This window comes from Manacus vitellinus, unplaced genomic scaffold (genome assembly GCF_001715985.3).
Source record: "Manacus vitellinus isolate BGI_N305 unplaced genomic scaffold, ASM171598v3 scaffold_13_pilon, whole genome shotgun sequence".
Classification (NCBI taxonomy): Eukaryota; Metazoa; Chordata; class Aves; order Passeriformes; family Pipridae; genus Manacus; species Manacus vitellinus.
In genome coordinates, this window is record NW_021938999.1 from 8,655,356 (window position 1) to 8,676,568 (window position 21,213).

The 21,213-nt window shown below is 42.0% G+C and overlaps 1 protein-coding gene across 5 annotated transcripts in view; it reads left to right on the plus strand.

The window, feature by feature from the left end:
* CELSR1 (cadherin EGF LAG seven-pass G-type receptor 1) overlaps window positions 1–21,213 on the plus strand; it is a 168,077-nt gene that overhangs the window by 50,790 nt on the left and 96,074 nt on the right. For all 5 annotated transcript variants that reach the window (XM_018068021.3, XM_018068018.3, XM_018068017.3 and 2 more), the window contains exon 2: window positions 15,890–16,528. In XM_018068021.3, the coding sequence (XP_017923510.1) occupies window positions 15,890–16,528 (639 nt within the window). The remainder of the gene's footprint in view (window positions 1–15,889; window positions 16,529–21,213) is intronic.

Below are 21,213 nucleotides of genomic sequence, written 5' to 3' on the forward strand. Positions count from 1 at the left end.
TGAAGTGTAGGACAAATCTGATACTGGGAGAGGGAGTCCTGCTGTGATGGCAGAGCAGTGGGAAGTGCCAATGAATCACGAGTAAAGGCTGCAGTTACCTTAATGGCCTGGAAATCTTGATGTGCCATGCCTACAGCAAAATGTGAGCTCTCCAGTAGTATTCCTTAGCTCATGAGGATCCTATGAGCCACCACATTACTGCTTTGAGGACTATATTTGCTTTTGTTGGTGAGCCAGCTCTCCTTTCTTTCCCATCTCCTTTGAGCTCTGAGGGAGGACTTTCTACAGTTCCTAGTTTTCTTCTTTGAAAGCTCTGTAGGTCTCTCTGCATCTGCTCCAACAGAAGTATCTTCTCCAGGACGGAGCTGATAGGACCTGAGCCTGCAGTAGTACTACCAAACAAAAAATAATATGTAGTTACCCTTGAATGGTCAATTTTCATATCTGCATTCATGGGTTTCCCCTGCTTATGCTTTTCTGCCCCACTTCTTTACTGACTGTTGACAATTTACATTTGAAGTAGTTGGCTTCAGTATTAGTAAATGTTTTGTGACATTTTGGGATACCAAACTGGGACCAGTTCACCTCCTCAAACGTGCATCTGCCTCTTTGCCCTGCTGTGCAAGTCTAGCAGCTGAGTAGAGAGGGATTATCCTCTCTAGACAGGGCTTTCAGAAACAGACTTTAATTAAAGGTGCAGGATGGAGCTCAGTGATCACCTCTGATTACTGGTGCAAATGCTTTAAGAAGAGAAATTAGAGCAATGGCGTATTAAGAGGTGCGTTCTAAGGTCTTAGTATTTCAAGCAGTTCAGTCTTTTTAAAGTGATTTGCCCAGATTCTGCCTCCTGGTACCTGTGTGCAAATCAAGAATAACTCCAGTACACCAAAGGTGTTGCAGGGCAGGGTGATTACTTTGCTCCTTTGAGTAGAGCTGTTTTGAACTCTATGCTGCTGAGTGCATTACTCTTTAGTTGGAAAGAAGAGAGGGAAGCATCATATTTATTTTACGGTGATAAATGGTAAAAGAGGAATATTCTGTTTCATGTTCTTATGACCTTGTTGTTGCCACGTTATTTCTTTCAACATTTCTCAGCTTCTGCTGGTGACTTGGGATTTCAGTTTGCTATTTTCTAGGACAGTGTAATTATTCAAAATCACCCCTTACAGAGGACTGCACAGCATGCACCAAGTGAGATTAGTACTTTAAAGTAATTACAAAACCATCATTACTTGATTGGCAAGTTAAAACAGTTATGAAAGAGAGGTACAAGATGCACTCAGAGACCTAAGGAGCCCCTCTGTACTTCCATGATCTTCAGAGCATCCTGTGCTTCCCAGATGACTCAGTCCATAAAATGCAGCAGATTTTAAATGTTGCTGTATATTAAGAAATTGTAATATCCTGTCTATTGGCCTTGAGTAGTGTCTGGGTATCAGTCATGGACCTGTATAAAAAACCCCTAAATTCTGGTTATGAGTGTGGATGTAAAGGAAAAAAGGTGTATTTAGTAGGTAATATTAAATGTTTCCTCTTTTTGGGTGCTGACTTTACTTTAACCACCTGTTACAGCATTTTCTGAAGCCTCAGGTTACTGCTGTAGAAACAACATGCAGGAGATGGCTTGAGCCAACTGAGCAAGTGAGTTGAGAGAGGTCATTTTACAGAGCTTGAGCTGTTTTAAGGAGCACAGGAGCCTGGTGCCACAGCACAATTTCCTGTTCACAAGAGCTCTTTCAAAGACAAATGTGAAAGGATGTGGAAGGATTTAGCCATTAAACACGGAGCCGGCAGCAAGTCCTGAAGCAAGAGCATGGAGTTAGATTTCCATAACAGGAGACTGTGAAATGTCTTCTTTGTATGAAAAAGACACAAAGACAAATTGGTAATTTTTTTCAGGTCTAGAATATTTTATTTTGAGCTTGAACTTTCTTTGAAATTTTGCTGCTTTTTGTTTTGCTTTTAATTTTTTTTTCTACTTTTAATTTTACATCCGTCTTTAATTAGGAGATTGTTCTTTTTTTTTTAATGGAATCAAAGTAGAAGATAAGTTTTTCATCTGGGGAAGCACTTTTACTTTAATGAAATTAGAGAAAGATTTCATGAAGGCACAAGTCTGGCCGAGCACACCCCACCCTGCAGGCTTGATGCCCATGAATGGTTCCCCCCCACAGAATTCACTGTTGGAGTTAGCTTCTGCATAGTAGCTCATCCATGTGAACTGTCCTCTTCCACATCCTTGTAGCTACAAATGCAGCAGTTTGTTTTGCCTAGGAAGAAAGGAAAAAAAATATAGAGGAGTAAAAGCCAGCTTCTCTGGGGCAATTCTCTGCTCTTCTGGGGGTACTGGCGGAAGAACTGCATCCATCTCTTGTTAGCAGCCACTGGAGTCAGCCTGAGATGGAGATCAAGAGTCTCCACAATTTCCTAAGGTTTCTGGTAGAAGTGTTTTTCTCCCCTTGATGCTTTCTGCAGACATTGCAGCCAGCTGTCATGATACTTCTGTGTGCATCTTGCTCTGTGTTTCCTGACATGAGGAATGACATCCATGTGACAAATTGTGGAGCCAGGTTGGGTGACAGCTGGGTATCACTGCTGATCACCACGCTGCCCCCAGCCCTCCTGCCTGTGCTCCCTCTGACCTGGAGCATGCTGAAGCCCTCCCTTGCCCAGCATATGTTTACATGAATTTTACTGTCCTTTCCACTAACATTGGCCTCTGCTGATCTGCTGCTTCCTGTGCAGCAGCCCTATAAACCTCTACTGATCCGGGTTATGGCTGCTTTGCCTTTCTCCCCATCACCAGCTGTCACATCAGAAGAGAAATAGTTCCTTCCATGCAAATACGTAACCTCTAGTTCCCTTTCACATGAGCCCACCTTAAAGCAGCCAGCACTGTGAGGTCCTACAGCTGTGGACCATCATGGGTAGGATTTGGCTATCTTAGGAACCCACTTCGAGTATCAGTGGGTTTCTTGCAGGCTGGGAGGCAGAGGGAGGTTTCTGGTAGGCCCTGTGGAGAAAAGGAGTGGGTCTTCTCACGTGGAATGTTTGCAGGGGTCATTAATGCAGTGCAGTGACTGCAGGTGCTAAAACTGGGTGTTCTGTCAGCATTTAGGAAGATCTTTCATGAAGATGCTCAGCACTGGCCAAGTACAGAAATATCAGCCTAGATCTGAACAAGGCTAAAGAAGTTTTTGAAAACTGAGGAAATTTTAGAAAACACCTAAAATACATTTTTCTTCTGCGAGCTGATGGTGATGACCTCAGAGCTCAGGTGATGAAAAAGTTTGCTCTGGACACTCAAACACAAATGCTTTCCACTAAACTCCAGCAACAGTCTGAGCTCTTGGGAAATGACTCGACAGTATGAAGCATCCTGCAGGAATTCAGATAAACTCTTTGCAGGGAAAAATCCTGATTTACAAACGTGCTTTTCACAGCATGTAGTATAAAATTCTAAAAAGGATGTTTTAAAAATAAAATTAGTATTTATATTCTCTCAGGAATAACATTTATCCCATGTTGTGTGCGTACAAATGGAGGACACGGGTTTGGTACCTTTTATAGAAAGGTGATAGGACAAACCTCTACTACTGCCTGGTGGGATCTCATCCTTCTGACTCAGTGGATTCTTGGGAAACTGCACTCTCTTGGAGTTGTTCCGAAGTACACTCTTGGAGATTGGGCTGAAGGCTTCATGTCCAGCAGTCCTGTAATGCTCAGGCTTTGCTGATATCAGTGGGATTATAGGCATAACGATTCCTAGAATGAAGATTTTCATGTTTTACCAGAGGGATTTACATTTTAAGGCTCAACATTAACGGTGACAGTTTTTGATGATATTTTGCATGGGCTCAGTATTTTATATTTTTCCATAAAATATAATCAAAACAATGAAAAATAATGCCTTTAAAGATATTAATAGCAATCTACTGCTACTGTAATGAAGGAGATACATATATTCATTAGACTTTGTAGAACATGCAAACAATCTTGGGAAAACTCAATGCACAATGACACTTCTTTTCCCCACTGGTAGTTTACTCCATGCTAGTAAAAAAATGCTTTTTCCAGGGCACCATTAAGGTCATCATATGTCCAGCTTTCATTGGATGTGCCCTCTTTTACACCTGGAAATTCTGTTTGGGTTGAAAGAGAAAGCTTTGCTACAGGTGTTAAGAGGTCCAGTGATCTGATAGGAGCATTAGTTTGAATGGGATGCCTGGAAATAGTGGATAAATTGTCACTGCACCAGGAAAACTTTGTGCTGTGCATGATGTAGGTAGCACAGGGAGTTGTCTTCCCCTGCTCTGTGGAGGGCATGTGCCTACTGGATCTTAGTGTGCTCCTGTAGTAATGCTCTGCTTGCTGCTGAATACCCTGATCTCACCAAATACAACTTCCCTGGATTGTCTGAAGCCTTGGCAGAATAGGGAGGAAAGAACCATCACCCAGAAGAGAAAGACACAGTCATCCTGCCCTTGGCCAGAAGATTGTGACTGCTTAGCTGGAACTAGCCTGGCATACTCCTGGTAATGCCCTGCTAATGCTGCAGTAAGATCAAGGATATATCAAGAGCATGAGTTTTTTCTCTGTTATCCATTATAGTAAATTCCTTTAAAGAGAATCTTTTGCTTATAGAAATCGTTGGATAGTCTTACATTAGTCCTAGAATGCAAAATACCCGTTTCACTCAAGGTCTGTGTCTTACAAAGTGTCTGGCAGAAAATCTTATCTAATTCTTTAAGAAGTGAATCATGTAGTTATGACTCCATTTCTACAGTTCAGCTGAATAGAAATCCTTAGATAGGCATTTGAGATTACAGTATCGTTTCTGAAGATCAGTGTAGTTTCTGTGTTTCACCAGTGTCTCCAAGTCACTGATGTTACCCACTTTTGTCTGTCATAACTTGACCTGCCTTTTCTCTCCATCAGCTTCCCGAGATGACGTGTGGCGATAGGAGTCAAGCTCTTGCATTCTCTTGATTTTGTCTGCGGGGCTGCTTTTATCTTTGGGAAAGTTTTGGAGAGAAAATACCCACTGCAGGTTAAGGACTATAGAAACAGGAAACAAGTGCTTTGTCCTTTTTGATTCGTGTCCAGCACACTAGTTTTAACGGCAGGGATCCAAGAATAATCTCAGTTGACCATGCGGCCAAAACCACCATGATCTCATTGCCAGTGGCCAGCGATGCGTAGATGGTGAGCTAATCAAAGGAGGGGTTTGTTTTTGCATTGCATTTTTAAAAGATTGTGTAGGTTGCCTATCAACAGAGAGTCTGGACAAGGTACATAGCATTTTTCCTATAAATATTCCCAGTGCCTGATGAGTCTTTCCCCAAACTACAAAAGTTTGGTAAGGATGGTTTTACCTGTTTGTTTTGTCTTCTGTTCTTACTTCCTTAATCACATGATGCAAGGAATTTTTTTTCATTTCCATTTCTTATTTGGTTATATTTATTTCCTCAAGTTTCTGATTTGCTTATTTGCTTCTTACTCTGCTGAAGTCAACAGACCTCAGTTAACAGAAAAGACCAGCTAAAAACTGGTCAGCTGAAAAATCTAGTAAGGAAAAAGAAAACCTATTCCCTTTTTAACCAAAAATGAAGGAAAACATTATACTTTGTTGAAGATAATATTTTCATTCTGGGGATTTCTAGTGGAGCTAGTTGTAAGTCTAAATTCCTCAGGCTGTGGGGAATGGGTGTATTTTTTGTCAGATTCCAGCAGATAGACTGTAATGCTCCCCATCACTTCTCTTGAATTTTATCTACTTCTTATTAAAAATGCTTAAACATTAATTGAGTTTGAGAGAGGAAAAGAGAAAAGAGAGAGTTAAAAAGGCTCTGAAACCTTTCCTTTCAGACATGTGCTGCAAGGGGGACATCTGTGCCCGTCATTGTTTCCATCAAAAAATTTGATGAGAACTGAAGCAGCATGAGAGTGTTACCTTGCTTGTGTGGGTCCCTCATGCTGGAGCCTGTTTGAGTCTCCTGGGGCAGAAAAAGTAGCTGAACCAACTTTTCCTGTGCCTGGTGCATGTGGAAGCTGACACATAGCCAGCCATTACTGCTTGTCCTGTCCTGGAGGGATAGCCCTCTGTTTTTACCTTGTATTAATTTGCAAATGGTCTTATGATGACAGAAACCACAGAAAACAAACAAAAAAAGGTACACATGCCTAAGAACCCTCTTATTTCCCAAGCTGGGCTTCGGCAGAGCATGAGCACCGCAGCTGATAATTAACTGTTTTGAAAGCTTGTCTGTAAACAGAAATGGCATCAGAAAAACATGACCGTTGTCTGTCTTTCATTGTTCCCTCTTTTATTTTCCACTCAAGATAGCAAACCTGAACTCCATCCAGCAGGAAGTGTCCCTGTGATTTCACTGTGGGTCACAGCAAGGAGCAGAGCATATCTCCAGGCAAAAGGAACATGGGAATATGAAGACATTAAGAATAATAAACCTGGTGGATTTCATTTTGCTGATGCTGCTTTGAAAAGATACCTTTGAGGTTACTAATATGCGGTATGGGTGCAAACACTGAGGCAGAGAAGCTATTTCCTTATCACTGCTCCCAGTTTTGAAACTGCCAGGCCCTCACCCCAGTTGTTGCTACCCCACCCTTGCCATCCCCAAAATAGCTTTCATCCATTCCCACTTCGAAACTGCAAAGAGAGAGAGATTTGAGTGGAGCTCTGGCTTGCCTGGGGAAGTTCTCGCTTTAATCAGACCCAGTGAGTAAAAATGTTTGCAGGGGATGTGTATCTATGAGGAGAATGGAGGCTTTTATGGTGACCCATTGGTTGTCCCCCTGGCAGCACAGCCAGGCACCCCACACAGGGGCTCTCCCTTTTGAAGTGGGTAAGTGACGCAAAAGTGTATCTGAGGGTAAACACGCTGCTCTTATCTTATTCTGTATATCTTACACGCCATTTACTTCAGGATTAATGCTGGAGCATCCTGTGACTGCAGTTCAGTTTGTCTGGTGCTTTCCCAGATCTTTAAGAAACCTCTTTCAAATCCTGTATACCACTGGTTACAGCTGGGGAGGTAGAGATGCCCATGAGTAGCCCTTTGGTTGTAGGTGAGTGGGTGACTGGGCTGCTCGTGCCTGGGCTTTGTGCCCCCCAGTGCTGGTTGGCAGCTCTGCCTGCCCCTTCCAAGCCACTGCGGCCACCGCCGTGGGGCACTGCGAGATGTGGCTGCAAGGAGAGCCTTCTGCTGGGAAAGTATCTTTTAGCTAAGGACATTTAGCTATGCATTTAATTAGAATTAAAATGTTGATTATATTAAACCCCTCTCCCTTTAAAGTTCAGAGAAGCTTGAAAATTATTGCAGTAATTAGGCAATAGTTTTGATTATATATGAAACAAGATCAAGCTTTATGGGAGGTGGCAGAGCCCCCAGCAAGTCAGTCTGTGGCTCTATCTGGTGTAGTGATCTGGAGTGGAGTTTTTCATCTGAACAGGTCCGATGAGTGCTGTAAGATGCACAGTTTCCATGGACATTAGCATTAAATGGAAATCCTCATCTTCAGCTGGAGTTTGGAACCTGCATCGCAGCTGGCATGCTGGCCATGGAGCAGCAGTGGGATGGGCTCCTGGGCTGTGCACCCCACCAAGGGCTGGTGTGGCCAGGAGCTGGGCAGGGTGTGCTGCTGGAGATGGCAGCAGGGAGTCAGACACAGCCGCCATCCCAGGGCTGGCTCAGCCTCGCTGTCGAGCTGGGCCAGGCAGGGGAGTCTGGCCGGTCCTTGCTAACAAGGCAAAACAGCTGAGGTACAGGGAAGTGCAGAGCCCAGAAGGAAAATCACTTTGCATTTTGGCTAGAAGGAAAATCTCGGCAGTTAAATAGGCTGTAAGGAGGTGGTTGTTAGCGTGCTCATGCTAACAACCCACACATCATAGTTCCCTCTAAGTATCCATCATCCTTTCTGCTTGTGCTTTCTGCTCAGGACAGGGACTTGTTTCCTTGCTCTCCTGGTTGCTGCTGCATCCCTGTCAGCTTCCCCTGCCCACATCTCATCCCCCACAGCAGTTATAGCCCATGAGCATTAGGTACCTGAAGAGCAAGAAGTGATGCTGTGGGAGGGTGTTCAAGGAAGTTAAGTGTATCTTCTGCCTCACTGCAGTTAGAATTCAAGTGTGTTTATTCCTGCCAGCAGATCCAACTTGTGTTACCTCCCACCTTCCGGAAATGTTCCCCCAGACTAGTGTTATCAACCCAATTAACATTTCAAATTTCTCAGCTTGCAGGTGCTGGTTTCAGAAAAGCAATCTTGTACAATGTTGAGCAATCCAGTTGGCATCAATTTGTTCTTAATCCCCTGTTCAAGCTGCAGACTGAAATATGCTTTTTTTCTTTTCAGTGTTGTGTACAAAGTAAATAATCCTGAACAGCACAGCAACATTAAAGATAATGATGCCAAAATTGGTTTGTTTTTTCTCTTATGCACGTTGGGAATGTACAGTTGCTTTATGCACAATTTCTCCTCCTGCAGTTTGGGGTTTTTTTAGCTGTCTGATTTAGCTGGTACTGCTGTGGCTGCTGGCAAGGGGACTGTGGGGTGAGAGCTGCCATGAGCTGCAAGCCCCAAGTCGCACTTTACCCAGGTGTCCCAGATATCCATCTCTGTCAGGTTGAACAGATGACTCATCTTGCAAAAATAAGTACATTAAAGTTTGACTTGAAATGTTTAACAGTGTCTGCAGCTTGTGAGCAGGATAGGTGTTTTTGCCTGGAAGTGTCTGGACAGACTTGTTGGGATCCGTTGCTTGCACCGACCCTGACATCAATTCACAAGTGAGGATGTGGCTAATGCTTGCCAGGGGCTGTACAGCAATAGAGCACAAACCACGACCTAGGTACATACCCTGTGTGCTGGCTGGGCTGGGGCAGACCCTGAGATGCTCTGAACTGCCGCAGTGGCAGCAGGAGGGTGCTGGAGGCAGTGTGGTTAATGCTGCTTTAAAGAGAGCTAGTTGCTGGCACAGTCATACATTGGCATTCATTCTGCCAGTGTGGACTACTGCTTGTCCTCCATCAATCCTCCAGCCTTGGTTTAGTTAATCCCAGATACCTTCTTTTCCCAAAAAGACACATCTCACCCAGGACATTCCTCTTCCTTGTAGCTCAATCAGGGCTGAGTATGCCAAGGTACTTGCAAACATCATGTGGCTCAGCTGCCTCCTGTTTTACCTCACCCTGTGATCTAAAATACCCCCATAACACCAGGTAACATGTCTTTCTCTTCCCTCTTCCTGTGACCATTCCAAACCCTCTCTTCTCCAAAGGATACTGGGCAACGTTGGCCAGTGTTTTCAAAACTGAGCATCTGCAGAATGGGGGCCTGATTTTAGGAAAACCCTTGCAACACAGGAGGTGCAGTCCATGTGACATGTGTCTGGTATCCACATGCTTGCCCTGCTCATCTTTTGCTTTCTGCTCTTGCTGTCTTTATTTTTCAACCTTGAGCCATTTCCTTGGCAGACTGTTGTTGTTTGGGGCTGCGGGGTCAGGAGTGAAGCTCTGTGCGAGTGTGCTGGCAATGACTCAGGGAATTGGGCTTTAGGCCCAATTTTGGCAGGGAGTGAAGCCCACTGTAGTCAATGGGAATCTTCCTGTTGGCATAATGGGCTTTGGAGCAGACCTGGGGTTCAACATTCTTCAGAGCAGTGGTTCCAGTGTGAACCTTTGGCACTGTGATAGATAATTATTTTTATATATTGTTTCCAAAGCCCACAACTTGTGTTGGCAGTCAGTGCTCCTAAATGTGGGGAGCTGACTGGCAGCCTGAAACCAAGGGACGAGATCAGTAACATAAGTTTCATGTGGCCAAAGGGAATCATCTCCATGTTGTTTCATCCACCTTGACATACAGAACTGCTCATCAGCGGTGTTTTTGATCCCAAGGAAAGGGAGACTTTGACAGAATTCACTAGTACCTATCTAAGAAGAGACAGGATGTTATACAAATAAGTTTACTTTTTTACAAAGGGAAGAGATGGAGAGTATTTCTCATGGATGTTACTTTTCTGGTTTTGCGCTATTTAAAGTCACTTTTCTCAAGCAAAAGAGACATTTGCACTTTGATCTATTCCTGCCTCAAAACAGAGATTACTTAGGGATGTGGAGAGCACATTTGCTACTGGCCATCCTTCTGGTCTTTTGTAAAACTAAAGCCAAAACCAACCCCTGCTTCTTTTTCCAAGGTGCCTTGAGTGCACACTCAAACTGAGGTCACATACACAGTTTCTGTCCTTCTTCTAGCAACTTCTCTAGTGGGACTGCTCACTACCCCTTGAGGTGGGGTATTTGTAAATTATGCCTATTTTCCTTTTCCATTCTGGTAATGTTTTCTTGCTGTTTTGGCAAGCAGTCTTACTTAGTTTTCCACTTGCCATTTTCTGTGCAGTTAATTTTCTTTCAGGTTATTTTCTGTGCACTATAAGCTCCTGAACTTTTCCATAACATAGAAGATATTGTAAGGACTTTTTCTTATGGATGCTCATAGACTTCTTATTTCTACTGATAGAAGTGAAGCTTTGTAGTACCTACAGCAATGGTTTGGAAGGGATAATATTAACACACTGAGTTTGTGCATTTTTAAATTGTCTCCATGGTGGTGGGAGCATAGTGCAAGGAAGGGGACTCAGCCCTCCAATGCTTGCAGACTTTCTTAGGCAAACTAAAGCTTAAGGCAGGACTGTGTGTCTCACTTTTATTGATATCTGCTGATTTTTTACTGCCATTTGCTCAGCAGGAAGTGTGGGTTGGGTGCCAGATCTGCAAAATCCATTTCTGTGGCTTGGTGCTACTAATGTGCTAATGACGCCCAAGCAGTGGAGAGGACACTAAAAGCATAGCATCCTCCTCAGTAATTCGAGGCTTAGTGCTGGATTAGGTGTGTATTAACTTCCATATCTAAAGACATGGCTGGAAGCAAATGGGGGATGGAGGTTTGATCATTCCAAGCCACGTTACCAAGCAATGACTGCTACCCATGCCCGTGGCGGCTTCTTACAAGCTGGGAAGAGCAAGAGGTTGTTTGAACCTATGGAGTGTCCTTATTCTATGTTTTGCTAGCTAAGGAGTTTGGATGGCTGTCATAAACACTGGCATCTGTTATTTCCAGATGTGTTATCAAACAGAATTAGAATGGGTTTGGGTTGCTACATCTGTGAAAGAAAGCTCTGATGATAAAGTATTTATATAAAATATGTAGCTTTCAAAATTAGCCTTAAGACCTTAGTAAGTAATAAGCTAAAAGAGTATTAATTATTTTATTTCTGCAAGCCTAAAAAAAAACCCCAAAAGAACCTTTTTTGGTCAGGTGCTGCCCTTGCCAAATATGCATTTCAGTTAAACTTTGCTGTGTTTACATTTCTAGATAATAAAATTCTTTGGTTTATGGACTGCCAGAAGATAGAAAGCTGAGATTAAAGTCTCAGATTTGATAAGGTTTGTTGTAAAGTAAAGGTAATAATGAAACAATGCTTATTTAGTCAATTCTCTAGTTATTTATGTATTTTGTAGAGATTCAAGCTTCTGTCAGCCTTGCTGTCTTCTCTTTTCTTTGTAATGCATCAGGGTACATGTTTGCTACTAAATCTTTTCATCAGTTTGATGGAGGATGAAGATGAGTAATTCTCTTTTTAAGGATTGTATTCAACAATGACAGTAACACAAAAGACAACAGTCTACTTTGATTTCCACCTTCTGGAGATTCCTTTTGTGGAAAGTATACATAAAATAATATTGCCAGGATAAAAACTCAGGGTGCAGGGACCACATTTGTGATTAAAACATTTTTGGTGTAGTCACCTGGCTGTCCAGAATAGTCTTTGTTTGTTTACTGGTCTGTGAGACTTTAAGAGTCTTATTTTCATCTTTCCACCTTGTTTTTCATAAACCTGGCTGCAACAGCTTTTAAAAGAACCTTTTATGATTTCTTTAAGACATTATGTTGCCTTCATTACCCTAGTGTCTTAGCATTTCATTGTCTGCACCCACTACTTCACAGTGTACATGTGAGTGCCATTATCCCTGTCTAATGGAAGAAAAACTCAAGGACAAATTGACAAAAGCTGTTGGTACAAGGGCTTAGGAGCCAAGCCCATAAAAAGGACTGGTTGAATCCTGTCTTTCTCCTTGTTCTGTCCTGTGTTTCCCTTTTCTCAGGTGGCTTGGGCTGCTAAGATCAAGGCTGTCTGCTCAAATCACTCTTAGCAAGATGCCTGCACATCCCATCTGCCAATATGATCTGAGTGTTTAGAACTCCTTCAGGAAGATTCTTGCATCCAGCCAGTTTGCTGAAGCCCAGCAGATGATGTCTGTGAGAACTGGTGACAGCCAAGCCTTGTGTATATGTGCATTCATCTGTGTGAAGGTCTGCTCCAAAGAGTAAAGTGTAGCTAGAGTTTCTCCTGAGTAGCTTGCTTGAAGGGTGTTTCACACCCCTAACTGAAACCATCTTGTACCTGCCAAAACAATGGTAGGGCCTTTTGAAAACTGTATCATAAGACCTCTGAAAACTCAGATTGTTAGAGCCTTTTTAGCAGAACAGATTGGTTGTGCACGTATATTGGGTAGCTGCATATGGTAGGCATCTCAGACAGTGGAGGCCATGAAGTAGTACCACTCCATAGAATAGTACTTCTTAGTGTTATTTTTCTGACTTTTCTGGCAGTAAACATTTTAAACATTCATGGAATATTTCACTTGTAAATTTCCAAACACATACATTATTGGGTACTTAAGGTTTAATTCAATTCCCAGTAAAGACAAAAAATTCCACTTTCTTTATTGCACTTGTTCCAACCCTCAAAGCGAATGTTGTCTGTTGAAAGTAGAATAGATACTAAGTTGGTCCCATAAAACCACAGATTGTTTCAACTTTCCTTGAGTTTCTGAATGAATAGATGATCAGATCCCGTGATGCTGCTCTCAGCCTCGCTGGTGATGTGAAAGAGGCGCTTGTCCAGCCGGCTGTATAGCTGCGCTGTTCTTTTGTTGCCTATAGTACACATGCTCAGCTCCTTTTTACTCTCTTTTTATTTTAATGCTCTGCAACAGGGCTGCACAAAGCCGAACTGGCTTTTAAAACACAACTTCATTTTGCAGCTATACGTCTGTGCCCAGTTTTCTTTTGTCCTGCCTGTGGAACAAGGAGGTTGTGTGGTATCTGACACCAGGCTTTTTCCAGTGATTTATTAACTGTGTCAGAATAGCTGTTGTGAATGCTGGGAAGCTCTCGCATATTGTGACAGTTGATATTGATTATGACAGTTTGTAGACTCTAGTGCGTTGTCCAACAGTGGATCGTATTTTGTCTTCTTACTATACATACCATGGACTATAGATCATAGTGTTTGCTTTAAAAAAGGACCCATTGTCCAGAATTCTTGCTGGTATGAGAGAACTTCTGTGGTGTATTGTGCAACAAATAGCAAAATAGTTCAGGCACCCTATGGGACAGACAGGCAAATGTCAATTGCTTACTAAAAAAAAAAATTAAATAGTTTGTTCTGCTTCTGGCCTTTGGGGGAATGAGCTGTGCAATTGACAGAGGTGGGTAAACTAGTCTGAGGATGTCATTTATGAAAATACTGGTGTCCTGTGTTGTCTGTTGGCCAGAAATCCACATACCGTGCAGGAGGAGGTTGCAATGAGGATTGTGGCTACGGATCATTTTTAGAGGTTGCTTTGGGTCTTGATGGATGCTGAGACTACACATTTCTAAAATGAGTCTGAAGAAGAGAAGATAAAGATTTCTGCAGACTTGGGAGAAAGTGAAAGCTGGTGCGTGAGCTTCTGTGAGGGGAACATAGAATCATAAAATTGTTTACTTTGGAAAAAACTGTTAAGATCATCAAGTCCAACCGTTATCCCAACACTGCCAAGTCCACCACTAAATCATGTCCCTAAGGGCCACGTCTGCACATCTTTTAAATATGAAGGTGACTCTACTACTTCCCTGGGCAACCTGTTCCAATGCCGGACCACCCTTATGGTGAAGAAATTTTTACTAATGCCCAGTTTAAGCCTCCCCTGGCTCAGCCTGAGGCCATTTCCTCGTCTTCTCACTTGTTACCTGGGAGAAGTCAGATGGATCACCCCAAACAATGACCTCTCCTGACTGGCTTTAACCAGGCAGTAGTTAAAGTAGCACACAAGAGAAAAGTTTTTTTCTATTTGCCTAAAAGCTGCTTCATTGTGGAAAAAAGTCAATTGTAAAAGCTGAGCTTTTACAGACAACCTGTTCAGGAGGAGGGAGTCAAAAGCTGTTTGGTTAATGTAATTTACAATATTGCTACTGTAATTCTGGAGGAAAAATCTTCCAACAATACATTTCTTTTTAAAACAAAACATCTCTTGAGGTGGTGACAGTGAATACGAAAGAAACCATTCTTATTTTTCTGTTCTGTTTCTGCATGATGATAGTGGGTCATAAACTCACACTTCGAAATAAGAAACCTTAGCAAAATGACCTTTAGCAGTTTATGCTATTACATTTTTGATCTCATAATGGCTTTAGATTGATTCAAATGCAGTTCCTGCTGCAACTTTACATTGATGTGATTAAAAATCCATTTCTGCATGTATCTTGTAGTTGAATTGAAATAAATGTAATAGGAGGTTACTTGTGTAATGATTATTTCAGGGATACTTCGGGATAAGACTATGGCACTGAGCTGGGACCTAGGGGAACTAGATTTGGTTCTTAACCCCACTGTGGGACTGATACTGGCCACTCAAACCAATTTCTCTCTCTCATGAGATGAACTCATCCTCATTTCTGGTTGTTTATTTACACAGTGAGGTCTTCCAGAAGGAACAATTCCTATGAGAAGCCAGTCTAGATCTCTCCTGAGATTTCTAGACGCTGCTCTAATACTAACCAATTTTCTGTAATGCGATCTGTATTTTAATGAGTCCTTAATGTTAGTAAGGAGACAGATTTAAACTAAGTGGTTTGATTTCAGTGATGATGCAACTTCCCATTCCATGCTCGCATTGAACTTAATTCAAGTTAATTCTAGCACTCGCTGTGTCACAATTATGTTCTGTAATGATAGAATGCTCTAGACTTTATACCTTACAGCACTACGTAAGCCTCAGGGTGTACTAAGATTTTACAGCAGCATCTCTCAGTCCAGTGTATGTATTAGTGCTATATTTATATAATTAGGGGTTTTATTGCAGAACAGCCACAGCAATATCAGAAATGCTTTAAAGCAATGGAAGAGTTTTTAAATGCCTGCTTTTCACTGCAGGCACATTTTATTTAATTTTTTTTTTCCTGATATTCATAAAATATTTTGAAGAAACTAGGTGTGAAGAATGAAGAAGTTCTGGTGTTCAAATGTGACGACTTGTTTCCTTAGATGACTTGTATCTGAAACTCTGATCACAGTTCTCTGTCTGTGCATAGTTCTGGCTCCTTAAGCCTGAGACCACACCTGGAGAAGATAATTTTGGTATTGTGCTGTAAAAAGTGACAGCTTCCCAGCACCAGTTGTAGACGAGCAGTCACTATCATGAAAGGCCCCTTCCTCTTGGCTTCCCCTTGGCCACATGGGGCTCTCAGACTGTTTCCTCACTAGTCCTTGCTACTTGTTTGCTTGGGATCTTCTCCAGATGTTCTGGCCTCTTCAAGATGTCTTGGATCCTTTGAGTTGCAATCCTTAAGAGGTTTAATTTTGTTTTCCTGAGTAAAGACATTGGTAATCACTGCAGAAGGCAGATACATTTCCCTCTCCCATCCTAGTTCCCTGAACTGCCTTGCAGGTCTGTTTTATTTTCAGGAGATTGTGGGAGCCTCCTTGTCCATAGGTTGAAGCCTGCTCTCTGACATCACTGTTATCTTTCCCTCTTCCCTTCAGATGGTGTCCACAGTGTCACAGCGGTCTGCACTCTGCGTGTCACCATCATCACAGATGACATGCTCACCAACAGCATCACGGTGCGGCTGGAGAACATGTCCCAGGAGAGGTTCCTTTCTCCACTCCTGTCCCTGTTTGTGGAAGGGGTGGCAACTGTGCTCTCCACTGCCAAGGACGGCATCTTTGTTTTCAATATCCAAAATGACACGGACGTCAGCTCCAATATCCTAAATGTGACTTTCTCAGCCTTGCTCCCTGGTGGCATTCGAAACAAGTTCTTCCCCTCCGAGGACCTGCAGGAGCAGATCTACCTCAACAGGACCCTGCTGACCATGATTTCCACGCAGAGGGTGCTGCCCTTCGACGACAACATCTGCCTGCGCGAGCCCTGTGAGAATTACATGAAGTGTGTCTCTGTCCTGAAGTTTGACAGCTCAGCCCCGTTCATCAGCTCCAACACCGTCCTGTTCCGCCCCATCCACCCCATCAACGGGCTGCGGTGCCGATGCCCCCCGGGCTTCACGGGGGACTACTGTGAGACGGAAATTGACCTCTGCTACTCCAACCCTTGCGGGAGCAATGGGCTTTGTCGAAGCCGAGAAGGGGGCTACACTTGTGAATGCTATGAGGACTACACTGGTATGTGTTTATCTTATCTTTGACCCATGATTTATATGTTAGACCATCATCCAGGCCAGCTCTGTGTCAAGCTGAAATTGCTGACATTCTTAGTCAAAGGGAAAAAAACTCCTGGCATTGCCTTCTAGTCAGGAGAAGGCTTGTGAGTGTCACACATCACTTAGGGTACGTCCCATATCTCTGTGTGTGCATGGTGGTAGGAACTGTGCCTTGCTCCAGGTCACGAAGAGGGACTGCCAGCTGCTGAAGTGATTTGCACTTTTTGAATTTCTGCTCAAAATGTGTTATGAAAATTTATTTATTCTGTCTGGAAGGAAAAAGATGGGACATATCCCCTGGTTCCTGGTCTTGCACGCCTTCAAGGCCCCTCTGCAGTCCCCGCATACCAGGATATAGTTGGGGTGCACAGCCTCTGTAGGAGGTCCTCAACCCTTGGTCATCAGCCAGCATAGAGCATTAGGATTGGTCTTGTTCCCAAAAAGCTGCAATAATACACACTTAGGGGAAATACTGCAAGTCAGGTCTGGTTTGTAAATGTCCAGATAAAACTCCAGAAGGACGGAGGTGCTTCCAGGCCTGTCTCCAGCAGCCTGCTGAGGAATGTACTTTGCCTCATCGTGGACTTGACAGCTAATAAAGATCAAAGTGCTGCTTCTCAGATACTCCTGAGAAATTACGAAAGAATATTAGCTGAATGTTTTCTGCTGCTTCAGTAAAGTCAGTGGGGTTATTTATGTAAATTACACGTGCATTTAAGCATTCTGCACTGACGTGCTGCCGGCTGTAATTTACGCTGACAGCTCAGCAATGTCTGCTGTGACCCCTGCAAACAAGGGGTGAAGCAGAGGGGGGCTGGTTCCCAACACTGCGTCTCACTGCTGAAGTTATAAAAAATTGAAACCATAAATTATTTAAGTCTCGATGGAAAAAAAAAAAATCTAGATGATGTGGATCCAGCCCTCCAGGTAGAAGGGTTTTCCTTCACTTTCTGTGGCTTTTTTCCCAGGACTGTAATCAAAATTGTGACTGTGGGAGAAGAGACATGGCAGAAAGGGAACTGGGCTTTCCCCAGGAAGGGGGACAGGAGATACTCCCTGAAATATGTGCAGAGCTTAGGGCAGCAGGACCTTCCTAAGAAGATGCAGACAAATTTTTTGTCCAATGGGAGAAACCCTGAGTAGAGCTGTGAGATGGTTGGGATATTTGGTATTCGTTGAGGAGTAATTTTCCTGCCAGGCTGCTCATGAATGACTTCCACAGTCAAATACATTATAAAGTCCATTATCCATTAATACACAATACATACAATATCGGGCATCACAAAACAGATTTTATGATCAGTTGATTTCATTAAAAATGTTTACATAATATTATGCTGTAAATAGGAATGCTTAGAAGTAGGAAGTTTCATTAAACAAAGATATGCATATAAATGGAGTTAATTCATCCATGTCCGAGGTTTTGGAATGACATGCATTCCACCACATTTTGAAAGTCTCTTGCTAGAAATCTTCAGAAAAAAGGCTAAATATACTTTCAAAATGAAAGAGAATAAGCTTGTATTAATAATTGATGAACATGTTTAATACTTAATGCTGTAGTCAGAACAGACACAGTACATATTTATAAGAGAAGCACCATAATATTCATATACAAAGAAAGATTTGATCTGTAACTGTATTTTCAGTGCATAGTTGTTGAGTTAAAAATTAACTATCCTGCTGCCAGGATATTAAAAGTGATCAGAAGTTAAGGAGTGAGCTTATACCTTTCCTGTCTTTAGGTTTCAGAGTTAACTGCACTTCAGTGAAACACCTTCTTCTTTGGAAGGACAGTTTGATCACATTCATGTTGGGCAGGGAAAAACACATCCAACTATGATCAAGAGGGCTCTGGAACCTTTTCCCATAAATTGATACAAACATTATTGAATATTTCTGTTTTATTGCTGAATGAATGCAGTAGAAATTTCGTATCTGCTCTATGATTTGTTTATGTTACATTAGTGCCTTTAGGTTCCATGTTGCATGACAATGTTTTACCTGTCAAACCTGACACGTTTACCCATGTATGGTGGCCATTTTGGTTGATTTTCATCCACTTTACAGAACAAGACTGAAAATGTTATCAACAAGTAGTCAACTATTAGAAATATTCTATGAAGATGCATTATTGAATTTTGTCCCAATCGCTTTTAAGAATTATTATTTTGCCTATGATTTTAATCCTTTCTTTAAATATGTCCATATCCATTTTCAAGTCCAGTTTATTAATGATAATACTGTGTTTTCAGCTTGTATGTAAATATATTGTTTACAGCAATCCAGATTTTATGTCTATTTGATATGTAAATAGCACAGGTTGGCTTCAATAGCAGCAGTGTATATTGGTTCATGAAATGCAGTGATCATAAACTGGAATGAGCAGAAAGTTACTAAGTCTGAAGGTTGGAACCTTCTGGTATTACTGAAATGTTATCATGGTACTAACTCAGTGCAGTAACATCTCAGTATAAAGTACTTACGAATCTTTGAATTAATTGCAAAAGATGAAATATGAATGGTAATAATGAATGACATGCGTCCTTCTCTGGGAGCTCTCACGTTTCCATTTCTCAATTAAGAGCCTACGTAGAAAAATAATTATAAGAAAATACTAAGATCTGTCATCTATCTGGGGAGATAGGCTGTAATTCAATGAGAAATCACTACACAATCATAACCCTGTACTGAATCTATCTGACTGGTGACCTGCTAAAAATATAGCGTTTATTTCCTCTAGAAGGTAATTTTGTCCTGTCTTAATAGAGTGGAATTTCCCCCCATTTTTCCACCCTGCTTTGAAGCACTCCATTTGTTTTGATGTAATTGTTAGTCATTTATACATGATGAAAGTTTCTCTGTCTTCAGGAGTCTTCTGTTACGGGCACAGAGGTAAACTGAGCTTCTACAAGGTATTTCTGAAACCTGATTACTGGCTAGGTTAGGGTGATTTGGAATTAACTTCACTTCCTGTGATGTAAGGAGGTGAGTGAAGAAGTACATATATTTTTAATCGTATTTTTTCAGACTAGCAACCCCTTGAACTTCTTTTCTTTATATAAAAAAAAGTGTAGAGAAGTAAATATTGTACACACTAACAGTTGTGCCATTGGTGGCAGAGAGCTGTGTGCGTAGCTAAAGGGTTAAAGGATGTAATTTAAGTTAACCAAACAAATATAATGAACTGTGTAAAGCCTGTATATTTTTTCTAGCTTTATTTCATGTACCTTTGAGTGCTGCAGAAGCAGCTGAGGTGAGCTATAGGTGAAGGCTTGGACAGAGGTGGAATTATCTGTACTGCCCAAAGGGCAACCCCATGACGAGTAAATGCATCATGTCATCCACACCAGTTTTGGAGGCATGGATGCCACAGCAGTTCCTGAATGAGGTGTACTTCCAGCTCCATCCTGGTGCCTATGTGACCACTGTGGCCATAAGTCACCACCTTCTTGGGTATGAATTCCCACAATTCCTGCCCTGACCTGGGTGCCTCCTTCCATTGCTTGGTCCTCCTGCATCACTATGCCCTCAGTCCTTCTGCTCAGCAGACACCAAGACTACTCTCCTCTATGGACATGCTCCCGAAGAGTAAAATTTAATTGACACAGAATAAAAGCACTCTAATGCAAAAAAAAAAAAAAACAAAAAAACAAACAAACAAAAAAAAAAAACAAAAAAAAACCAAAAAAACCAACAACCCCTGAAATAAGGAAGAGATTTAATGTTCCCACAGTTCTCCTCTGTTCTCATATCACATTGTCTCTGCCTCCTTTGCTACATAACCCCTAGCAAGGAGTAGTTTGTAGGGGGAAAAAGATCATCGGAGAATTTCCCATATCCTCTGCACCTCTCCTTGGATTTCACTTCAGAGAGGGGAGAAATCTTAAGTGGCTGTAAATCTTCTAGTAATCAAATACAGCAATTAGAGATCTTTTATGTGTTATACTTTTTTTCGTCCTAATTTGTATCTGTGATACCATATTGACATGAGGAATCATGACATCTAATGTGGCTTCTGTGAATTCTGACTTTGTGTCATGAGAAGGTAATTATAGCTGGTTTCATAGCGTCGTGCCAGAAGTTCCTATTAATATTGCTTAGTAAATGCTCAGTGTTTGGCTCTTGCAAACATACAGCATAGCAGTACATGTGAAGATATGCTTCTGTGTTATCTTTACTTATATCCATTCTTCAGATAGTGATTTCCCAGCTCGGTCTGATACCAGATTCTCATTTTTCAGGCCAGAGAGATTTATTTGGGGGAATTTAGGCTTTCAAGTAGAGAAGTCTGGCAGCCAGGGTAGTCATAATGAGTATTTTATCTTGGGCAAGAAAGTCTGAAATTCCACTCTCAGTTGCACTTCTGCAACTCCTCTGAAGCAGTGGGATCACAGGTGTGTAACAGCCAAATCCTGTACAGCAGATCTAAATTTGATTCCTACAGGTACCTTACTGTATCTTTAACTCCTTGTTTAGCTTATGAAAGGCCATGGTTTTGTGACAGCAAGGCTGAACAAAAGTTATCCCTACAGGGTTGTGGGGCTTTGCCAGCACTTTCAAGCTGCTGTGACCAAGTTTGTCTTTAATAGAAAACACCAAATAAGGAGTTTTGTCGTTCACAAACATTCCCATGAATGTAAGGAC